General features: G+C 41.7%; 1 protein-coding gene and 1 long non-coding RNA gene across 7 annotated transcripts in view; one reads left to right on the top strand and one right to left on the bottom strand.

Annotated features, from left to right (window-relative positions):
• Positions 1-1,922: 1,922 nt before the first annotated feature.
• The window catches only part of MYPN (myopalladin), a 207,582-nt gene continuing 185,977 nt past the window's right edge, over positions 1,923-23,527 (top strand). For 5 of the 6 annotated variants that reach the window (XM_040362167.1, XM_040362170.1, XM_040362172.1 and 2 more), the window contains exon 1: positions 1,939-2,073. Coding sequence is in view for 2 of the 6 variants with exons in the window: in XM_040362166.1 (XP_040218100.1) it covers positions 2,061-2,073 (13 nt within the window). In the remaining 4 variants the exon portion in view is untranslated. Of the gene's footprint in view, positions 2,074-23,527 lie in introns of all 6 variants that reach the window. The other variant, XM_040362165.1, reaches the window with a different exon arrangement.
• LOC120947139 lies at positions 4,657-19,892 on the bottom strand. The gene is made up of 2 exons (XR_005750847.1): positions 19,468-19,892; positions 4,657-5,760 (listed from the first exon to the last, which is right to left on the bottom strand). It is a non-coding gene; the product is annotated as an uncharacterized LOC120947139 (long non-coding RNA).

Consider the following 23,527-nt stretch of genomic DNA (forward strand, 5'->3'; position numbering starts at 1 on the left):
TGATGCTGGAACATACATACATACATACACACACACACACACACACGTTGAGTTTTATATATATAGATAACTAGCTGAATACCCGGCGTTGCCCGGTCTTCCTATCTTAACCTTTTGGGGAGGAAAATCATAGTAATATAAATATACCCATCTTTTATATAAGGGTGTAGGTAAGGGTTATTTAACTGTCATATATTTTTATTTGGCATATAAGTAATATGTGTACCAGGTATTATTGAAATATCTCCAGGCGTACAGAAGTTATGTGGGAACATACATTTCCCATTGATTTGCATGGGACTTTAACCACTTGCTTACTGGGCACATATACCCCCCTCCTGCCCAGGTGAAATTTCAGCTTTCGGCACTGTGTCGCTTTAACTAACAATTGCGTGGTCGTGCGACGTGGCTCCCAAACAAAATTGACGTCCTTTTTTCCCCACAAATAGAGCTTTCTTTTGGTGGTATTTGATCGCCTGTGCGGTTTTTATTTTTTGCGCTATAAACAAAAAAGAGCGACAATTTTGAAAAATATACAATATTTTTTACTTGTTGCTATAATAAATATCCCAATTTAAAAAAACAAAAACATTTTTTTTTCTCAGTTTAGGCCGATACGTATTCTTCTACATATTTTTGGTAAAAAAAAAAAAAAATCGCAATAAGCGACTGGTTTGCGCAAAAGTTATAGCGCCTACAAAATAGGGGACAGAATTATTATTTTTTATTGTTTTTTTTTTTTTACTAGAAATGGCGGCGATCTGCGATTTTTATTGGGACTGCAAAGTTATGGCGGACACATCGGACACTTTTGACACATTTTTGGCGCCATTCACATTTATACTGCGATCAGTGCTATAAATATGCACTAATTACAGTATAAATGTGACTGGAATTGAAGGGGTTAACACTAGGGGGTGAGGAAGGGGTTAAATGTGTACCCTAATTAGTGTTCTAACTGTGGGGGAAGGGGGGTGACTGGGGGGGTGACCGATCTGTGTCCCTATGGACAAGAGACACAGATCGGTCTCCTCTCCAGAGACAGCACCGCTGTCTCTGTGTAAAACGGCAATGAGAGATGATCTCATATGTTTACATATGAGATCATCTCTCATTGGCCGCACAGATCGCATCGCAAATGGCCACTCTGATTGGCCGTTCGCGGCGATCAGTGATTGGCTGTGTCCAAGGGACACGGCCAGCACAGCAGTTCCCCGCTGCGCGCTCTGGAGCGCGCGCGGGGAACGCGCAAAGGGGCGGACGTCAATTGACGTCCACTTGGATTTTGGGATCCGCGCTGTAGCCGTCATTTGACTATAGCGCGGATCCCAAGCGGTTAAACAAAAACCCAGACCCTCACAAATGGGGGTAGTTAAGGGATAAATTAACTATCCTATAGTTTAAGTGGACATATAAGTAACATGTGACCAAGTGTTATCGAAATATGTACAGCCGTTTGGAAGTTATGAAGTAACATGTATTTCCCATAGAGTTGAATGGGACTTTAAAGAAAAACCCCGACCATGGCAAATGGGGGTGGGTAAGGGTTAAACCACCTATCCTATGTTTGTTGCTGACATATAAGTAACATGTGTGCCAAGTTTCATGTTAATATCTTTAGCCGTTTGGACGTGATGCTGGAACATACATACATACATACACACACACACACGTTGAGTTTTATATATATAGATAACAACTATGTAGAAGATCAAATGTATAAAATTGTTAGTCACATAAAAAGTAACTTACAACATATACTCTCTGCAAAGGCATTTCTTTTAAAAACATTCTTTGCTAATTTATCTGTGATTATTACAATCGGGAGACTTATCTTAAATTTGTCTAAATCTCAGTTTGAAGGCTGTGTACATAGCTACAAGTGGTGTGTGCACTGCAGTTCTTGGCATGACATTATGTTTTTTTTTCCCATTGCAGGATGAGGAGGGCACCTATAATTAGCATGCTAAAAAGGAAAAAAAGAAAGCAGCCATTACTGTCCTTACAGAGGAAGGCACGAGACCAAGGACCATGAAAGAGAGAGGAAGTGCAGATGCTGGATGTGTGTCACCGGTAAGATTTCATTTCTATAAACTCTAGCCATATACTTCGCTAAACTTCAGTTTTTAAACCTCTGTCATTTATTGTAGCTGTCTTTGTGATTGTTGAATGAGACCGAAAAGTATTCCCTTACATAGTGTGAAACTGAAAAAAAAAAATACCTAGAGTTTTTAGATTTTCTTTGAAGATTTTTGGCATTATAAGCATTGTGTCTTGCATTATATATGTTTGCTGTAAATACAAGTTAGAATATTTTTTTCTATTCTAGGTCTGTTTGTAAGGTTTTGCTTTAATCATATGTTTTTGGCATTTTAAGAAATTTGCACAATAATATAATACTTGTCAGAGCTTATTAATAATGACCTGGTACAGCAACAGATTATAGATGATCCAATATTTAAAATATTAGATAATAGCTTGTTACAAAGTGCAGTAAACATTTTCTTTTAAAAATCATTTTATTTTTAAATTAATTTTTCACTTTATTTGCCAGAAGTCAATATTTGTTAAGAAAATATCTGCCTAAAAGTTAACAGGCTGTATTATTATGTCTTTAATTTATTTTTATTTTTTTATAAAAAAAAATTTATAATTTTTTTTTTTTTTTATACACTGTGCTTATTCTGATACCTTTCTTTTTCAAATGTGCAATATTGATGTACTATATGACCCTTTGTGTCTCTCAGGAAGTTCATTTTAGGTGAGCAGTCCATTTCTTTATCACGCAATCAAACGTGATGTTATTTATATAGCCTAGAGCACCCTTCCCCCTCCTGCTTCACACAAATGTTTGTTGTAATAAAGATATCCATATGGTACACCCACTAAAGTTTCTTAGCCGGAACAGATCATCAGCTGTTTCACACAGAGGTACAGTGATTTCATGTACTTGGAACAGATAATGGGACCTTAGTAAGCACACACTTCAGTCTCTAAAAGTTATCAGCTTATGTAGATACTGTTTAAAGAGGAGTATTTTTTAATGGGTTTAGATCAATTTTATAACATGTTGGAAAACATCTTTATTCAAAGCGTATATCTAAACCCAGGAACAAAAATGCAATACAATGCAACAAAGTGTTTGTTTCCCCAGCATTTTTTATTTTTTTATTCCTTATATGTGTCTCTTGTACCATATACTTGTATTAAAAAGTATCTTGACCTCTTTGCATTTCTTCCTTTGTGTGAAATCTCTGGTTATCCTGCCAGTCCCCCTGCTCTCCTATTAAAAGCTCACCTCACTAGGCATTGAAGCTTATACATCCCAGTGTGGTCAGTTTTCTGGCTGTGATGGGAGCATAGCTTGCCTGTCCTCCAATGATTAGACTTGTGCAGATCCCCCGCACACCCTTTCACTAAGAAGACAAGTGTACTGATGTTTTTCCACCCCAACCTCTCCAAGCCCCTTATGCAGCTGAGAACAGATGTTAATGTGATTTAAGTATGGAAAAGAAAGGTTATTTGTAATGTCTTCAGGCCCAGAGTGATTGTGCGATGTTGTACCCAAACAAAATTGATGTCCTTTTTTTCCCCACAAATAGAGCTTTCTTTTGGTGGTATTTGATCACCTCTGTGGTTTTTATTTTTTGCGCTATAAACAGAAAAAGAGCGACAAATTTGAAAAAAACACAATATCTTTTACTTTTTGCTATAGTAAATATCCTATTTAAAAAAAATAAATAAATAAATGTTTTTCCTCAATTTGGGCTGATATGTATTCTTCTACATATTATTGGTTAAATCGCAATAAGCATATATTGAATGGTTTGTGCAAAAGTTATAGCGTCTACAAACTATGGGACAGATTTATGGCATTTTTATGGGGTTTTTTCACTAGTAATGGCGGTGATCTGCAATTTTTTGCGGTATTTTGACGTTGCAGTGGACAGGTTGGACACTTTTGGGACCATTGACATCTACAGAGCGATCAGATCATTCTAACTGTGGGGGGATGGGGACTGACTATAGGAGATGACAGATCGTGTTTTCTACTTTTGTAGAAAGACACGATCTGTCTGGTCTCCTCAGACAGCACAGGGGTTTGTGTGTTTACACACACAAACCCCCCCCATGCTCCCGCTTGTGCATGCGATCGCGCACCCTCTGGTGGCTCTTCTGGGCGAAGCCGTATATATATAGGATTTTGCCCAAGAGAGCCATTCTGCCACAGTATATCTGCATGAGCCGGTCGGGAACCAGTTAAACAAAACGGGTTGTTTTACAAAGTAAGGGTAAAGTTTACTTGGATGTTAGTTTTCTTTGCCAGTTGTTGCCATCCAAGTTTAGTTACATTGCCTGCACTATCTGTGGTTTATAATTTCCCTTATACGTGATCTGCCTTGTTTCTGACTATTCTTTTGTATTGTATTTGTTGTCCACCAAGTATCCTATTTTTTGCTGTGATATAACTGATTTACTTGTCATTTTTTGGAATTCTGTCACTCTAGTAGACCCTACTACAATACATATGGGTTTTACATGCAAGTTGCTATTGTATTGCTAGATAAGTAACTGGTGTCTTTTTATCTTTTATACTGTTGAGGATTTTTAACACCCAGGTGTATTCTTAGGTAATGCAAAATAACACTTCAGTGATCCGTCAGATCTGAGAGAGAACCCAATGATGCACATGAACAGAGTGCTATCAAAAGGTCTCTAGTTTATTGAACACAGATTCACAGTATTTATACAGTTTCAAAGACAAAAGAGGTGGGGCATAGGAGTGACTTCCCTTATCAGTATAAGACATACGTCATCTATTTAGCAAGCATCTGCTTCTATCTTGAAAATGCATATTTCTCAATAACATATATTACAGTTAGGAAAGAAAATGTATTCAGACTTTGGCTAAAACCACAAGAATGTCACAAGAATGCACAGCTCCATGTAAAACAGATGTTTCCCACAGATAAAGGTATGCCACAATCTATATAGGTGAGTTGCCTACAAATAAAGATGTATGTCTTTACAGAAACAGAAAGATGGCTGTGTGTGAAATAGGCAAATAATTGTTTTATACAGTCTCTTACAATCCCCTCTTTGAGACATAATTAAATTACATTAAATGGCTAATTTTCCCTTCGTTGTAATATAGGTAGCCTCTTTATTGTAATACATACTGAGGTAAGCTTTATTAGCATAGCTATATTTAAATTTTAATAAAAGCATCTTTATCAGTGAAACTAACGTCCTTATTTTCTTCAGCTTGTATATCTCTCTTATGTCTTATATGTGTATGATTAGATTGATTCTGAAGTGACCCACATATGCCTTTTAAGGCTCCCAAGTCCTCTGGATGATATATACAGTTAGTTATGACCCAGGTGGGTAGGAACACAATCAGTCATCAGGAACAGAAGGCTTTCCCAGAAGTCTGTGGTGAAATAAGCGAGGTCATCTTTTTCCAGAGACTTGACCACCTTCCAGAGACTTGACCACCTTCTTCACTCAGTATTCGAGGATTTTCTCTACTTTCTTTTCCTCTTTTGTCTTTATCTTTGTCTTTGCCTTGCTTCTTATGGTCCTGGCATACAGTACTTGACTGGCATGGATCCAGGACTGTTGTCCTTCCACAAGGATTGCTGTCCTGGTTACCGTGATTACAATAGTTGGGGGTCCAAAAGGATATTCCTGCTTTTTGGTTCGGTTCAGCTGCTGGACCACCACAAGGTTACCAACCTTAAAGGGGTATGTTGGTTCCTGTGAAGAAGGAGAGGTGTGAGCGACATTCTTTCAACTTTGTCCAACGTTTCAATTAATATTCTTACATATTCTTCCTGAATAAGATCAAGATCCCTCCTTTCTAACATTTAAAGGTTGTCTGGCTTAGGGAGTGGGAAATGGTCTGCCCATAAGAATTTCAAAGGGAGAATAACCTTGTTATTTGGGGTCATTCTTACCTCTGCTAGAATTGCAGGCAGCAGTTAGTATAAGTTCCACCTGTAGCCTTCCTGATATTAACTTTTTTTTGTCCTATTCATCCTTTCTACAATTCCTGAACTTTGAGGATGGTAAGGAATGTGAAACTTCCAATCTATTTTTAATGCTTTTACCAGATCTTGGCAAACTTTGCCTATGAAAGCAGGACCATTGTCTAAGTTGATCTGTAGTGGGCATCCCAATCAAGGAATGATCTCCTGAGTGAGGATTTTTACCACTGTTTGAGCATCTTCCCTTGTAGTTTCAAATGTGTCTACCCATCTTGAGAACATATCTACTATTACAGGTGTAGAACTACCCCCGAAGGGGCTGCTGGTTTAGATTTGGGCTTGCCGTTACCTTACTGTTCACCATGCTTGTCCTAGGGGTCCTTCTTGAAAAGTTACAAATGTCCACACTTGGTTTCTTTTTCTTTAATGGTTTTATTACAAGTTCCGTTAGAGGGATGGAGGGTTAGGGAAGATTCAGGTACCTTGCTTTGCGGATCATGGATATGATCTTGTATCCAGAGGACAAACACTGGATTCAGCGACCACCGCATAGGCCACTCTCACCGACCTAGCAGCCGGTGCAAAGCTTGTTCAAAAGTCTCTGCCACAGACTTAATGAATGCAGTTGAGTCGTTACACGGTCCTCTGCCACAGGACCAGGCAACCACACATGCACATTGCAAAGTTCCAAAGAAATTACACAGCTCAGGGTGCCAGGATCTTTCAGCCAAACCAGCCGCACTGTGAGGTAGATTAGCCGGGATGCATCCTCTAATTGAATCCTAAATTGTTCGGCTTCTTCCTGCAGAGAAGACAGCACAGGATTATCCCTGGACCAGTAGGCCCCAGAAACTCCTGGGCCTACTCTCAGTAATGGAGCCTCGGGCCAGCAGGCCCTGAGACCAAAAGCTGCTAATACACCCCTAAGGCCAGGAGGGCCATCAGGTCAGGATCAGAAGACCCCACCAGAACAGTGTCTGTCCCTTAGGTACCCCTCCCCAGAATGCACAGCGGCGGGGACCACTTCACTGAGCTGCTTCTGGGCAAGAGGCACCCAATACACCCAGCCCATTGCAGTTCCAACCTTGACCCCTGGTGACAGCGACACCCACAGTCAGGTGGAAAATTTGGCATAAGATACGCCGCGTAAGTGTAACTATGCGCCGTCGTATCTGTGCGCAATGCCCACAAAACTAGATACGCCTGAAAATAGGCTTCCTACGACCGACGTAACTTGCCTACGCCGTCGTATCGTTGGCGCATATTTACGCCGGGCGCATTTGCCGCTCCCATAGATTTTCTATGCAAATGAGGGAGATACGCCGATTCACAAACGTAGTTGCGCCTGGCGCATCATATACGCAGTTTGCGTAAGTCGTACGTCCGGTGTAAAGTTATTCCCCATATAGGAGGTGGAACTCATGCAAAGGTATGGACCAGGGAACACAAGTTGTCGTATCTTTTGTCGTTTACGTTGTACGTGAATATGACTAGGCGTAGGTTACATTCACGTCGTAGGCAGTGAATCGACGTATCTTAGGCAGTTGTTCCGACGTGATTCTGAGCATGTGCACTGGGATGCGGCCACGGGACGGCGCATGCGCCGTTCATTTTAAGTACTTCTATGACGCTTGGCCCATCATTTGCATGGGGTCACGCCTCATTAGCATGCCTCACGCCCACTTCCACTTCCACTGGCTTACGCCGAGGAAACCCAGCGTATCTTTAACAGCGATTGGGAGCAAGTGCTTTGTGAATCCAGTGCTTGCCTCTGTGCGCTGCGCCGGCGTAGCGTAAAATAGATACGCTACGGTGGCATAAATATGCGCCGATGTATGTGAATCCGGGCCCAAGTGTTCATGTTTTGCCTCGTGTGGATTCCTTGGATTGTTCCGGATGCATGTAATGCACCTAGAAACATATGACTTTACAAGAGAGGGAAGCCCTTGGATGAAAAAAACCTTTATCCAGTAATTCACATGTCATCTTCTAGCTTCTGTGTCCCACACGATGGTGTTATGAAATGAATAATGGGGCACTAGCTACATATATACATGGTTTCTTGCCCTGACTCTGGACTTTTCTCCACACCTGCAATATTCCATTTATTTGATGTCAGTTTCAGTGGCATATGTTTGTAAGTCTGAGAGTGTTTGGTCAAGCAAAAGTATTTCAGGGGCTAGAGAAGGCATCTGGATAGTGGTCTCTTGTTTGGAAGCTGCTTGTGCAGATTAAAATGGGACTGGATTTGCCTTGAGTACAATGTCAGGGAGCTGGACCACAGCATATCCAACATGATAAGTGTGGTCAATTGGTCTTGAGCAAGACCCATCTACAAACACATTTTGAGCTCCCGGGATTGCACTCGAGCACATATCCTCCCTGGGTGAGGTGTTCTGCTGTATAGCTTCAATACATTCATGTTGTGGGGCTACCTCATCCTCCTCATTTGTAAGTCCTAGGAGAGTATTCAAGATTGGGGCTGGACCTGAGGTGGGGGGAGGCATATTTTATTTCCAAATTAGGGTTTGAGAGCAAAATTACCTCATACCCACTCAGGCGCTGTGCAAACATATGTTGGGTGACCTAAAGTGAAACATGTGGCCATTTCCACAACCATAGCACAGGATGCATGGAACTCTTAGACACGCCGGCATACCCTGAACCGGCATAGGCACCACAAAAAAAAAAGCGATAGGGCGCAGTTTGCCCCCCATGTTCTTGCGCTAGGACTTTGTCATGGTTTTACAGTTGTCCCTAGAAAATAGATGAAACCCTTTGCTATATTCAAGGAGGCCAAGAGCAGGAGCTGTTATATATGTTTTTAGGTGTACAAAAGCATTAGACATTTTATCATTCCATTTTATACAATCTGGCATGTCAGTACCTGTGGTTTGTCTCAAAATGTTATCATAGTAGAAACAGTCAGGTATCCATTGGTGACAGTAACCAATCATGCCAAGGAAGGACAGCATATCCTTCTTGGTCTGTGGGCGGGCCAGACTCACGAGAGCCACAGCTCTCTTGTAACTAACTTTCCCTTTACCTATTGTGAGTGTAAAACCAAGGTATTCAACAGTTTGACACCACTGAAGTTTCTTTTTGGAAACTTTATGACCATTATCTGCCAACCAATGTAGCAGTTTTAAACCATCCTCCTTGCAGGCTACCTGGCTTGGGTTACATCAGATTGGAGTAGGACAGAACAATGACGGGGAGTCCAGGTCGGCAATGTTGCCTGGAGTAGACTACAGGGGAGTCCACATAATCCTGGGGCATTCTACACCATGTCTTTTGGCAATTTTGAAAGCAAGAATGGGCTGTGCCTCTTCGTTCACAGGAACGGAGAAAAAATGCGTTCGTAAGGTAAATAACAGAAAAATATTCTGCATCGGATGGTATGGAGGTAAGGAGGGATGGCACATCAGGCACTATAGGAGCTATGGGGACAATTAAATTATTAACGGCCCTACGATCTTGTACAAGTCTAGAGGAACCATCAGGCTACTTTACAGGATTTATTGGCGTATTCCATTTATTTCCAGTGATTTCTCTCACTATGCCTTGTTTCAGAAAATATTAAATCATAGGCACAATTCCCTCTTTCCTTTCTCTAAAAAGGGGATATTGTTTATGATAAATAGGTTGGGCTATGGGCTTCAACGTGGCCCCATAAGGGGTGCATGAAATGAGCCCAACATATAAACTTTCTGAGGACCAAACTTTGTGTGTAGGTCCTGGTAAATCACCATCATTGTGTGTCTTTTAAGAATGTACTATAATTCCTCCTTCCTTTGTCCCTATCTCTATTTTGCTGCACACCGCTTCCCGGGTAGGGCTTCTGTTGTGGCAGTCCTCCCTGGAAGTGTGTACCTGGACCCTTTGGTAGGTCAAAACATCCTGCTGCATACTTCTCTATGAATTCTGGTATAGTCTTTATAGGCCAATCGGAAATCATTTGCTTAACCATTAAACCATGTTGTGGTTTTAGGTTACTAATGAAAGTCTGAATCATCAAACTATGCATATCCGGTAGTATTGATAATCTAGCTTCTTGCATCCACACATCCATTAATCTCTTCCAAAATTCTAATACACTTTCTCCTGACTTTTGTTTATAAGCTATGGCAGTAGGAAGGGAAGTTCTGTTTTTTAAAGGCATTATTTAATTCCGCTTCTAATTGATCTCACATGGGGGTTCTTCCCCCTTCAGTATTTAATTTATAGGCATCAGCCTTTACTGTTTTTGGATCTTCAATATCATTTATGGATGCTACTTTAGTCCAATCAAATGCGGATATGTGTCCAATGACACCATCCACAATCAATCGCATACCTTCCTGTGTATAATTTCTCCCTTTTACAAGCCTTTTTCAAATAGGACAAGGTTGCAGAGGCAGACTGAGTTGGTTTTGGACAATGTTTAATAATGCGGTTGATATCTTTAATATCCATCACCCTTTTTTTTCATTCATGTTATTTCCTATAGTCATACAAGTATGGTATTGAGTTCCCATCATCATCTAGTGTCCTCTGTCTATTTGGTCGATTTCTTAGTTCCATCTGGCTACCCTGTGGGCGTGCAAGTGGGGTATTCATGAAAGCAGATCCTACAATTGTTAATCTTCTGAGAAACATATCTCTTACGGAGCCATCTACTTGTTCCTCCTCACCAGAACCTTGTTCGGATCCAGGTGGAGAAGTAGTTAATGAAGAAACGGGGGAATCAAAACCTCCTGAAGCCCCACCTTGAGGTGAGTCTCCAGGAGTTCCCAAAACAGGACTTTGTGATACAGGATCTGATTGGGTGACCACAGGAGCTCTCTACAGGTACTCCTTCTCACTGTGGAGGTGGTTGTGGTGGGGCTGGGGTTCTTTGTTGAACAGCATAATGTCTAGCCAGTAAGTCTATTTCTTCCTTAGTTATGGGGGGGAATTGGGGGAGGAGGGTGAGGAGGACTCTGAACAGTAGCAGACACAGGTACATAGGAAAAAGAGGTGCTGTAGGACCGGGTCGTTTGACCTTCGCTTCTTGGAGAATGCTTTAAGTCGCATTCCTCTTTGGTCATACCATTGTTGGCTTACTGTTCCTTTGGAACCAGTAAGGTGCATATTTTATCCATGTGGAACCAGTAAGGTGCATATTTTATCCATGTGAAACTCATCAATTGCTCCATCTCTGGGGAAAGGGTCTGTACTAACCAAAGCTTCTGTCCACCCTGCCAAATTATAAACCCAAGGATTTATAAATTCATAATCAGTACCACAAACCCTGGCTACATAATCTGTACAATTTTCCTCAGGATTAGGATATGAGGGAGTTTTTTTTACTATGTTCTTGCCCCATAATAAAACAGTGAGAATATGTCTGTCTTACCTTACAGACTTACCGACAATGAGAGCATGTCTGTCTTACCTTACAGACCTCCTTCTCCCATACAAAAAATTATCCTATACCTCTAATATTTCTTTATACTATATGCAAAAGAAAGAAAGGCGAAAGTAGGTTGGGTCACTGAAGTATAATCCTCATTAACTATTTCAGTTCCTTCCCAAAAGGACTGTACAGTACTGTATTATTAACTAAGATTTCCGGTCTAGGTGGAATGTGTGCCAACTGCCCGGCAGCTTCCTAAATGATCGGATAGATTGGGAATATACAGTTTGTATATTTTTAAGTATTTGCTTTTAGAGCAAATGGCTTTTTACCAATAAATAAGCAGTCTTTACACCATGAGAGGATTCCTCTTCTCCTTTTTCTGATTCTGGATCCCTGTTATCTGAGCCATTGGATCACTGACCCATCTAACCACAAGGAAAGGGTTTCCATCCCAGACATCAACCTAGTGATATGATCTGGTCCCTGAATGAAAAAAAAAGCTTGGCTGACTTTTCTTGTTGTATAACAAGAAGGTCAATGCAATCTGGTGGATGCGAATTGTTTTATATGAGCACGTGGTGACATAGCATTGCCAGGGGTTACTTTTCTGGTGTCAAGTCACAAGTATCTCCTTCACTCTTCTATAGATGGAGACAGTAGTTTGTGGAATTTTTGGATATAGAAACTAAAAAGAAGCTACAACTATTATACAAGTTAATAGTACTTCTCTTTCTATAGGATGTACTATAGTATATATTACTCATATACTAACTGAAAGGTTATCCCAGACTTGTAATGGGTTAACGGTACCCATCTATCTAAGGGATTTATTCCTTTCCATATTACCAATCTATATAATCTATACTTACCTTTGCCGGCACTCTCCGTTCCACATGCTCAGACATACACACAGAGCTCAATGCAGTATATTATCAGGATATAACTCTACAATGCTTACAACATTAATTCAATAGAAAATGTTCACCCATAACTTGTCACCATAGTAAGACAGAACCACTTTTATGAGATTGTTATGGACTTATATTTCTCAAACTTATTAGCACTTAATAATTCACATCTTTTAACCACTTAAGGACCGCCCCATGTACATTTTACTGCGGCAGGGCCTATACGTGATTCTCGTGGAAGGATCTGGGGGAACAAAGTTAAGCCTTAGATTGCCCCTGATGTTAATACCTTCCCTGCCAGTGACATTTTTACATTGTCAGTCCATTTAGCAATGATCACGGTATTGGTGTCACTGGTCCCCAAAAAGGGTCGCTAAGTGTAAGATATGTTGCAGTCCCGCAAAAAATCGCTGATCACCACCATTACTTATAAAAACAAGAAAAGAAAAAGTCCATACATCTATCCCATAGCTTGTAGACGCTATAGCTTTTGCACAAACCAATCAATATACGCTTTTTGGGATTTTTTTTTTTTACCAAAAATATGTAGCAGAATACATATTGGCCTAAATTGATGAATAAATTAGATTTTAATTTTTTTTATCGAGAATGTTTTATAGCAGAAAGGTAAAAATATTGTTTCTTTTTTAAAATTGTCAGTCTTTTTTTGTTTGTAGCGTAAAAAATAAAAACCGTCGAGGTGATCAACCACCAAAAGAAAGCTCTGTTTGCGGGAAAAGGAACATTAATTTTATTTGGGTACAGCATCGCATAACCGCGCAATTGTCAGTTAAAGCAACGCAGTGCAGTATCACAAAGAATGGCCTGGTCAGGAAGGGGGTAAAACCTTCCCGGAGCTGAAGTGGTTAAAGTATATATCTGAAGGCTATTTAGTTCTAGACATATTATCAGCATATTATGGTTACATTCTCTAAACATACATTCTGGGTTATATTTTTTACGTTCAGATGCAGTATTTTGATATAGCAAATCCGTTCTTTTCACTAATAACAGTTTTGCCACATACTAGACTGTAAGCTACAAATCTGTGAGTGGCCGAAGGCCGCGATGACGTCACTCCCGCACGTGCGCACAGGAGTTTTCTTCCCGGCAAGGTCCAGCAACGCTGTCGGACCTTCAGCTGGGGCATTCAAAGCGCATGCACCGCTGATGTCAGTGGCTGCATGCATAGGGAATATCTCCTAAACCGTACAGGTTTAGGAGATATTAATTTTACCTACAGGTAAGCCTTATTATGGGCTTAACTGTAGGCAAAAGTGTAAAAATGTGGGTATACAACCACTGTAAGTTACTAAACCCACAACAGTAAAATCTGTCTGTATATGCAGCATAGCATGTTTGTTATACTCACTGTCAAACTTAAAGCGGTGCTCCGGCCATAATTTTTTTTATTTATTTTTCTGCAATCTTAAAATACTATTTTCATATTACAGTGGAACCTTGGTTAATGAGTAAATCGCTGCCATTACTAGTAAAAAAAAATGCCATAAATCTATCCCCAATTTTGTAGACGCTATAACTTTTGCGCAAACCAATCAATATACGCTTATTGCGTTTTTTTTTTTTTTTTACCAAAAATATGTGGAAAAATACGTATCGGTCTAAACTGAGGAAATTTTTTTTTTTAAATGTTAATATTTATTAAATTTCAAAAGTAAAAAAGAAAAACCGCAGAGATGATCAAATACCACCAAACAAAAGCTCTATTTGTGGGGGGAAAAACATAAAGGGGCAGATCCACAAAAGGATTACGCCGGCGTATCTATTGATACGCCGGCGTGATTTTAAAATTCCCACATCATATCTTTGTTTTGTATCTACAAAACAAGATACGACAGCATCTCGGAGGGATCCGACAGGCGTACGTCTTAGTACGCCGTCGGATCAAAGGGTGCAATATTTCGGCGGCCGCTAGGTGGCGTTACCGTCGAATTCCGCGTTGAGTATGCAAATTAGCTATTTACGGCGATCCATGAACGTACGTCCGGCCGGTGCATTTTTTTACATTGTTTTCATTCGGCTTTTTCCGGCGTATAGTTAAAGCTGCTATATGATGGCATACTCAATGTTAAGTATGGTCGTCGTTCCCGCGTCCAATTTTGAATTTTTTACGTTGTTTGTGTAAGTCGTTCGCGAATAGGGATTTGCGTAGAATGACGTCACCGTCGGAAGCATTGGCTTTTTCCGGGTTAATTTCGAGCATGCGCACTGGGATACCCCCACGGACGGCGCATGCGCAGTTAAAAAAAAATGTTGTTTACGTCGGGTCACGACGTATTAACATAAAACACGCCCCCATTACATCCATTTGAATCCCGCGCCCTTACGCCGCCAAAGATGCACTTCGCCGCCGTAACTTACGCCGCAAATTCGTTGAGGATTCGGAAAAAAAAAAGTTGCGGCGGCGTAGTGTATCTTAGATACGCTGCGCCCAGCGAATTCTTACTTGCAGGTACGTGGATCTGCCCCAAAGATTTCATTTGGGTACAGTGTTGCATGACCGCGAAATTGTCCTTCAAAGTGCAACAGCGCTGAAAACTAAAAATTGGTCTGGGCAGGAAGGGGGTGAAAATGCCCTGTATGGAAGTGGTTAAGTTACAAGTTACAATAAAGCACAAAGTAAGGCCAATATTAAGGGAGGGTAACAAAGTAAAGGGAATTGAGGGAATTATCACGGTGCCTTACAATATTTTATTACAGTCAATTAATCAATTAAACAGACAATATTCATGTGGGATATACATTGATGGATAAATATGACACAATTTCCCAACATGTTTCGCCAAATCATTGGCTTCTTCAGGGGTGTGAGAATTCATACAATACACAATGTAATCTAAAAGAAAAATGCCAAAATTAATAGAAATCATCATAAAGCTGGAAGTCAACAACGATGACCGAAAAAGAGTTCCCAAAACATGAGGGCATCACAGATGAACCAATCGAATAAATCAATCACACCTACCCACAGAAACACAGATTGGGTCAGACGCTATGCCCAAGGCAATACAGGCAGACACCAACCCGAGTGTGGCTGCAGGGGACTGTATTATAAACTAGAGATACAACAGAATCAATCAATAGGTTGAGGATTAGTTGCCATGAATATATTTATCATGGCCAACAAATATCCCCAAATTTAGGGCTACACATAGCCTCCAATGCCTACCTTTATATATAATATTATATCAAGAATGAGGGGGGGGGGGGGGCGCAACTGAACTGCCATGATGCACACAATAGTTGGTATTGGCAGATAAGTAAATCTGAAAATAAAATAAAAATATATAATAGATTCAAAATCGTATATAGGATGATAAAAATAAACCACCTATATTAAAAGCCAAAGAGCAAAAATAATAATAATGACTGACAGAAAGTTGTCTCTATAAGGCCCTGTACACACGATCAGACATGTCCGATGAAAACGGTCCGCGGACCGTTTTGATCAGAAATGTCTGCTGGGAGCTTTTGGTCTGATGTGTGTACACACCATCAGACTAAATTCCCCGCGGACAGAAAATGCTGTGACGTGGCGGCGACGATGACGCGGCGACGTGCACGAGCCAGGAAGTTCAATGCTTCCACGCATGCGTCGAATCACTTTGTCGCATGCGGGGGATTTCGGTCCGCTGGTTAGGTGTACTAACCATTGGACATGTCCGACGGACAGGTTTCCACCGGACAAGTTTCTTAGCATGCTAAGAAACTTTTGTCCGCTGGAAACCTGTCCGCTAGGCCGGAAAGCTGTCCGCTAGGCCCTACACACGGTCGGACATGTCCGGAAACTGGTCCGGACCAGTTTCAGCGGACATGTTCGGTCGTGTGTACAAAGCCTAAGACAACTTACCAAACAGGGATTCAATACAAGAAAGGAGAATACTGCATTCAAATGCCTGATAGGTGATCTGGTTTTGCCAACTAGCGCATATATGGAACAAAACCTAAATGGTAACAAAAATGGAAGTTATGGAGGAGAGTACCCATAAGGGGATAAGGTAGCAAATTATGTGCAAAAGTGAGGTTACCTTGAATAAGAAGAACATCCACTAAGCACCCCCCCCCCCCCTGGCGAGCCAGCGAATAAAGTCTAAAGTTTAAATAGTCCCCCACGCCGCTCAGCGGTAGACGTCACTGAGCGGCAGCGGACAAGAAACAGCCGGTGCGCATGCGCGAAGCCCACGTGTGCCTAAAAGTCCCATCATGCCCAGTGGCGGGACGTCAAGGAGACGTGACGCAGCTGGGGTGAACGGGACCAGCCCCACAACAAAGGCAGGTATGATGGCAACATATGGAAATGGATTACGAGATTAAGGGAGGGTCTTTACAAGACCCTTACAGGAACAATATTACTTTGGACTGGGCACTTATTAAAATTTTGGACTGACCACTTATTATTATTTAATATTTCTTTGTTTTACATTTATTGATTTTAATAATGTTTGTTTTTGCAAGTTCTGCCTAGCACAAAAATTATTTGTGCTATTTTGTATTGCACTGATGACTTTATTAACCTTAGAACACATGGTAAAATGTATTGACTGAATAAAACAGACATCACTGCCTGTTTCTCCATCATGTTAGCATTTCTTTCCTTTATCATTATGTGGCACCAGGGAATCCCTCCAGTATCTTCCCTGTAGGATAATTTGGTGCATTCCTTGAGGTCAGAAAAACTTCAAGCTCAGTACAGCTGAGCTTAAAATACTGTGTGTCATAGCTGTACCAGGGATAGGATGAGACCAATATAGGTTCTACAGTATATATTTGTTAAAGCAGTTCATAGTATGTTGGCATTATATGAATATATGCAATAATACCTAATGTCTCATGGAGACTGTAACGGAATGACCCGTGACAAACAGAGACTTTGGAAGGATGAGGGGTACTCCTGTACCGGTGTCACCAAGGAGTCTTATGTCTAGGGCAGTGATGGCGAACCTTGGCACCCCAGATGTTTTGGAACTACATTTCCCATGATGCTCCAATGCACTGCAGAGTATATGAGAATCATGGGAAATGTAGTTCCAAAACATCTGGGGTGCCAAGGTTAGCCATCACTGGTCTAGGGTCACCTTATGTCCGATAGGGCCATAGGGTGACTGAGAAATGATATCCTAAATTACAGGACAGGGGACATTACTGATAGCTCATATTGCAGGAGATATTGCAAAGTGTTGGTTTAGTCTATGACTCATCTCTCTGTGTAGACTGTTGACATGCTAATTGAGTCTGGTCCAGGATCTCTCATTATGTATGCTAAATACTGTTTTGTGTGTGGAATGGAACTTGTCAAGCTGTATGCGGAGACAGAACGTCTGTCTAAAGATGTGGATTGAGGGGAATTCATTTTGTGATGGTGTTTTGTTTGAATTCTGTTAATGAAGGAATGTGACTTCTCAGGTGCAGTGATTAGGTCATGATAATTATAGACCGGCGCCGGGATGTCTGGAATGTTTAGCAATTAGCCCTCTGAAGGTGTATTGAAGCCCCCCCAGGGTGTGATGTGTGGGTGGAGAGTTTGATTGTTCCTGTGATCACTGAAACATGCCTTGAAAACTGTATATAAACTTGAGAGCTAACCATTAAAAGTGTTCATACATTTTGAAGCAGAGAATAGAGCGGTCAGTCTCAATTTCAGGGGAATTAATATGGATTGTGCCTGCTGGTTTGTCTGTGTGTCGGATAAGCTGTCGTGTGTTGATGGAAGGTCGTAAACGGTGGTGACCATTACAGAGACCTTTACCAGCCTGCAGTATATAAAGCCCACGCCACCCAAAATCTAATATATATTTTACACTGGAACTGTAACATATTTTCTGTAAGTACATATTTTAATTTCTTCTTGAAAGAAAAACCTGTATGTGTCTAGCAAGGGTATCCTCCTTTTTTGAGATCCCAGAGAATGCTGAATATCCCAACTTTTGTGAAAAGATGCTCCTGTACTGTAGCCAGGGCAGGACTTAGGGTGGTGGGGGCCCCTGGGCTTGAGTGTTGAAGGGGCCCCCTGGAGCCGAGAATTGTTCGTCTGCCTCCTCACCTCATTCCCTCACCGCATTGACCTGGGTGAATATCCGCATCAGGATCTCATCCCTCTTCCCCTTGCTGGTGTCCTTACTCTGTGCCCCATGAAGGCGAGCATCATATCTCTCCATGTAATATCTCGCCGATATTATGATGGCCCTCTTCTCTGGGGAGAAGTTCTTCTTCCTACTCCCACTGCGCTGAGCAGACATGGTCAACAGGAAGAGAGCAAAAGTACTTACACCACTAACAGACGGGTGTACTTTTGCACTCGACGGGCACATGTCTGGGCGTATTTATGCCCTGGGTGTAAACGGTGGGCCGGCGTATCTCAGGATTTACGCCGGGCGTAGTTGTGAGCATGCATACAGGAGCGAGGGACATATGATCACGTCACGGCGCATTCGCCGTTCGTTTGGCCCTTCATTTGCATGGGGTCACGGTTCATTTAAATGGATCACGCCCACTTCCTTCCTACTTTGAATTACCCCGGCTTACGCCAACGATTTTACGTTACGCCGGCACAAAATTGGATGCATTTGCTTTGAGAATACGGACCTTGCCTCTCTAAGTTACGTTGGCGTAACACATATGAGATGCGCTACGCCGGCATAAAGATGCGCCGATCTACGTGAATCTGGGCCTTAGTACACTGCTTGACATGGTTAGCTGAAGATACTAAGGCTAGTCTGCAATATGTGTAAAAAATTGTGAATTACTCCATATACATAAATAATTCTATAGGAATTCTTCAGGAATTAGTCCCAATGTGTTCTCAAAAATTAATTGGAGGCTAAATATATTGATCCCTTACACATAAGAAGGTCAAACGGGGCTTTCCCCAAGGTGGCTTAGAAATACAGGATGTAAAGTATACCTCCTCCTTCCAGTCCGGATGTACTTTATATCGATTTTCCACTCCACTTCTTCTTCACCTTGATCCTTGGCTCAGGACAGACCTAAAGTCCAGAAACTTTCACCCTCTTATAGTCCAATTTTCAGCTTTTAGTGGAGTCACACTTTGAATGACAATTACTCAGGCATGTAACACTGTACCCAAATGAAATGTTTATCATTTTGGTGGTATTTAATCACCACTGGGTGTCAAGATCTAGCTGCAATTTTCGGTTAGTGAAATTCTTACCTCTTTGCTGCAGTAGTTCTGTTAGATCTGTGACTCCATTCACATGTGCTGCTGGCTTCTCTGTTCACCTATGGGTGTTGCTTGCTCTTCTGTCGGCTTATATCCTTGTCCTTTGTATAACTTTCTGGCCCGTCTCCCTGTCGACTTTCCTATATATAGACATGCTCAGTTGCCTGAGCAACTTCCTAGTTTTCTGATCTCCTGTTTGCCTAGTATTACGTGTATTTAGCATCTGACTTCCCATGTAATGACTCCCAATTTATCTACTGTCTGTGCATGCCTGCCACCAGCCCTGAACTTGGCTTATTTCCTGGATATTCTTCTGTCTCCTGCCTTTGCCTTCTGTCTCGCATCTTCAGCTGGGCATACCTGGGTGCCACAACCTGCTTCCAACTTTACTGCATGTCCACCCCTAACACCAGGGGCCTTGGTGAAGAATAGTGTTGAGCGGAATACGCCATATTAGATTTCGCGATATATCACGAATATATAGCCGAATATTTGTGAAATATTCGCTAAAAAACAATATTCGTGATATTTAAAAAATAAAAAAAAAAAATTGCGAATTTTCGCTATTGCGAACATTTTGCGATTTTTTTTTTTTTTTTCTGATTGGCTCTGATGCAAAAGAAGGGCGGAGAAAGTATTCTTGAATATTCGGAAATCGAATATTCGGAATATTTTATCAAAAAAAAAAATGTTGTGAAATATTTTGACAACTGTGGTAGGAGAACTCTGATTGGCTCTGATGCAAAAGAAGGGTGGAGAAAGTATTTGCGAATATTCGGAAATCGAATATTCGCGAATACTTTCTCCACCCTTTTTTTTGCATCAGAGCCAATCAGAGTTGTCAAAATCTCGCAATCAATTTCGCATTCGCATTAGCGAAATTTCGATAACATATCACCAATATTCGATTTCCGAATATTCGCGAATACTTTCTCCGCCCTTCTTTTGCATCAGAGCCAATCGGAGTTCTCCTACCACAGTTGTCAAAATATTTCACAACATTTTTTTTTTGATAAAATATTTTGAATATTCGATTTCCGAATTTTCGAGAATACTTTCTCCGCCCTTCTTTTGCATCAGAGCCAATCAGAAAAAAAAAAAAAAAATCGCAAAATGTTCGCAATAAATTCGCATTAGCGAAATTTCGCAATTTTTTTTTATATTCGAAATAGCGAATATTGGCCGCGAAATTCGAGATATTCGCGAATACTCGAATATGCCATATTCGAGCCGAATATTCGCAATACGAATATTCGTGAGCAACACTAGTGAAGAAGCAGGCTGGAGTTTAGGCTCCTCGCCCTGGGGAACCCCTAGTTGGAGTTTTATAAGGGCTCACTACCACTGAAACCTGACAGTGCGTTTTTTTTTTGCTATATACACATATTTTTACAACCAAAAACGTAAATGTATTTTATTGGGATTTTATTTATGTATGTATTCTTTTTTTAAAATTGGATTTTCATAGTGGCCTTCATGTTTGGGCCAGATTATTCTGTCATGGGCTGGAGTCAGGCTTGGAGGCAAGTAGCTATAGCAGTAGAGAGGCACCCGACGATCAGCTGAAAAAGTACAGAAGCAGGTCATCCGCTCAGATCACACAGGGTCAGTTAAGGAGAGGAGTCTAAGTACTGACTGATGGTCGAGATAGATTTTTCTGCGTTTAACAGGTTACTGTCCTCGGGATCGCCCCACCAGGAGGGGAACAACCAGTAGCAGATGTAGCAGGCATGGATAAGCAGAAGCATAGTCAGTAAACAAGCCAAAACTTGGTAATGTAGGTGGTTGTAGGTTGGGATCAAGCAGAAGCATAGTAGAGGAGCAGGCCAAAGGTCGGTAATGAGTGGTAGCAAAGATACAGGTGGCAGCAGGAGTGGCAGGAGCAAGTTATTGACTGGAGACAATAATCTGGCAAACAGCAAGTGCAGAGACATGGCTTAAATCAGGAAGTTCATGGGTTGAGCAAAGAGTTCAAAGTTCAAGAAAAACTGAGTTTAAATCAAGATCATTTAAGGAATTGTCCAGAAAGCTGTCCACCATCCAAGGTGGCTAAGCAAGAAGAGACCTAGCCAGACACATTTTACAAAATGAGTAAAATGTAACACTCTTTGGGGGTAAATCTACCAGACCCCTCTTTTTCCACCAATACAAGGCTGGAACCTGATATAAAGACCATCTGGACTGGAGGAGTACTTTACATCCTGTATTTTTAACCCCTTGGGGAAAGCGCTGTTTGACCTACTTATTATTTAAAATGATTTATTATATTCAAATATTATGTATATTGAGTCCCGTGGGATCTTATCCTGGTTCTCGTTCTGATAAGTCAGCCCTTGAACCCCCACAACCCCTGGGCCAGAGCTGTGGGGAAGAGAACTTCATCCTTATTAACATGGGGACAAGGTGCTTTGGGGGTAGTCCCTCCCCCAAGGCACTCCCCCATGTTGAGGGCATGTGGCCTGGTATGGTTCAGGATGAGGGGGTGCATGTTCGTCTCCCCCCCCCCATTTTGGGGCCTGCCGGGCTGCATGCTTGCATAAGGTTCTGGTATGGATTTTGGGGTTCCCCTCAAAATCCATACCAGACCAGAAGGACCAGGTCTGAAAGTCTCATCGTAATAGAACCACCCCAACCCTGCAAAAACGTTATATTCGTCCAAAATGTGGTCCAAATCCTGGAACAGGCCCCCGCACAATTTTGGATGCTTTTCTGCCATTATGCCAGAATAGATACAATATGCCTGCAACCAATTGTTAAATGACCTGGGTATTGGCTTGCGCCTGTCCTCCTCGCTCCTCTCTTCCCCCTTTCATCTGTTCTAACCATAAAATCCATATTAAAGGGCAGGAGAGAAAGTATATCTATAAACTCCCCTTTCCATATTTTCTCTTTAACCGATAAACTTAAATGGTAGCCTAGGGGAAACATCTCACAGGGCATAGCATTTTCATGCAAGATTCAGGGACATTAACCCTAACAGGTGCAGCTCAGGACCTAATACATCCCTCCGAATCCCAACATTAAAACCGACAACCAAGCTATGTTGAGAAGACAAGTTAGCAGGTGGAATATTAAGAACAGCAGCAGAAGGGTTAACTGGTGCAGAGACTGGAGCTGTAGAGACACTAGGAACTGACACATTAGATAAAGAATTTAACAAGAGAGGACAATGATCCTACAAGACCAAACAAGACACTTAATTGTGCTAACTCACCAGCTGTTGGAGACTGTACCACCTCCTGCTGAGCTTCCTCCTCCAGCAGCACCCTGGGGTCTGGGACCTGTGGTACCTGCCCAACCAGCAATACCTGTGGCACCTCTGCATACCAGGTGCCTTGCTATATGACCAATGCTTCTTGCGGTCTGGGAGCCTGCAAAGAAGACGGCCATCCCCTTGTTTACATGCTTGTGGGCTGTTTTGCCTGGTCCCGATGTCCCCCCCTGCCTGCTGGAGACGGTGAATACATACCTCCCAACATTCTGAGATGAGAATGAGGGACACCTATCACCAAAAGTATGAAGGCATAGGACACACCCCTTGCCACGCCCCCTTAAAGGGGAATTGTCCAAAAAAATACGATTAGTTAAACCCACAAGTGCTGTTTTTACGACTACTATTCCGTTATTTTGTCTTTTGGAATTTACAAATGCAGCAATTTAGAAATGGGATGAAAGCTTTAGCACTGGGAAACACTTTTTGATAGATAAAAAGTGCATTTTATATTAAACTATATAGATCAGACCAAAATGAGGGACAAATGACGCGGAATGAGGGACAGAGGGACATTGCTCCAAATCAGGGACAGTACCTCGAAATCAGGGACAGTTGTGAGGTATGTGAATATGTCCTCCTCCTTCTTACCGACATGGCGGCCCCAACACGTCAAGCCGCCGCCATCTTCCTCTACTCTCCCCGGTAGCGCACAAACTTCTTAGGCCTCTTCCGTAGCCTGTCGGCTCCTCTCCGGAGGAGTGCTTCATCTTGGTCACTTGGTCTGGGTGGGCTCCTCCTCCCGCAGCCCCGAACTTACCCGCTGTGCCTGCGTTCCTT

The sequence above is a fragment of the Rana temporaria genome, chromosome 8, assembly GCF_905171775.1.
Source record: "Rana temporaria chromosome 8, aRanTem1.1, whole genome shotgun sequence".
NCBI classification, from domain to species: Eukaryota; Metazoa; Chordata; class Amphibia; order Anura; family Ranidae; genus Rana; species Rana temporaria.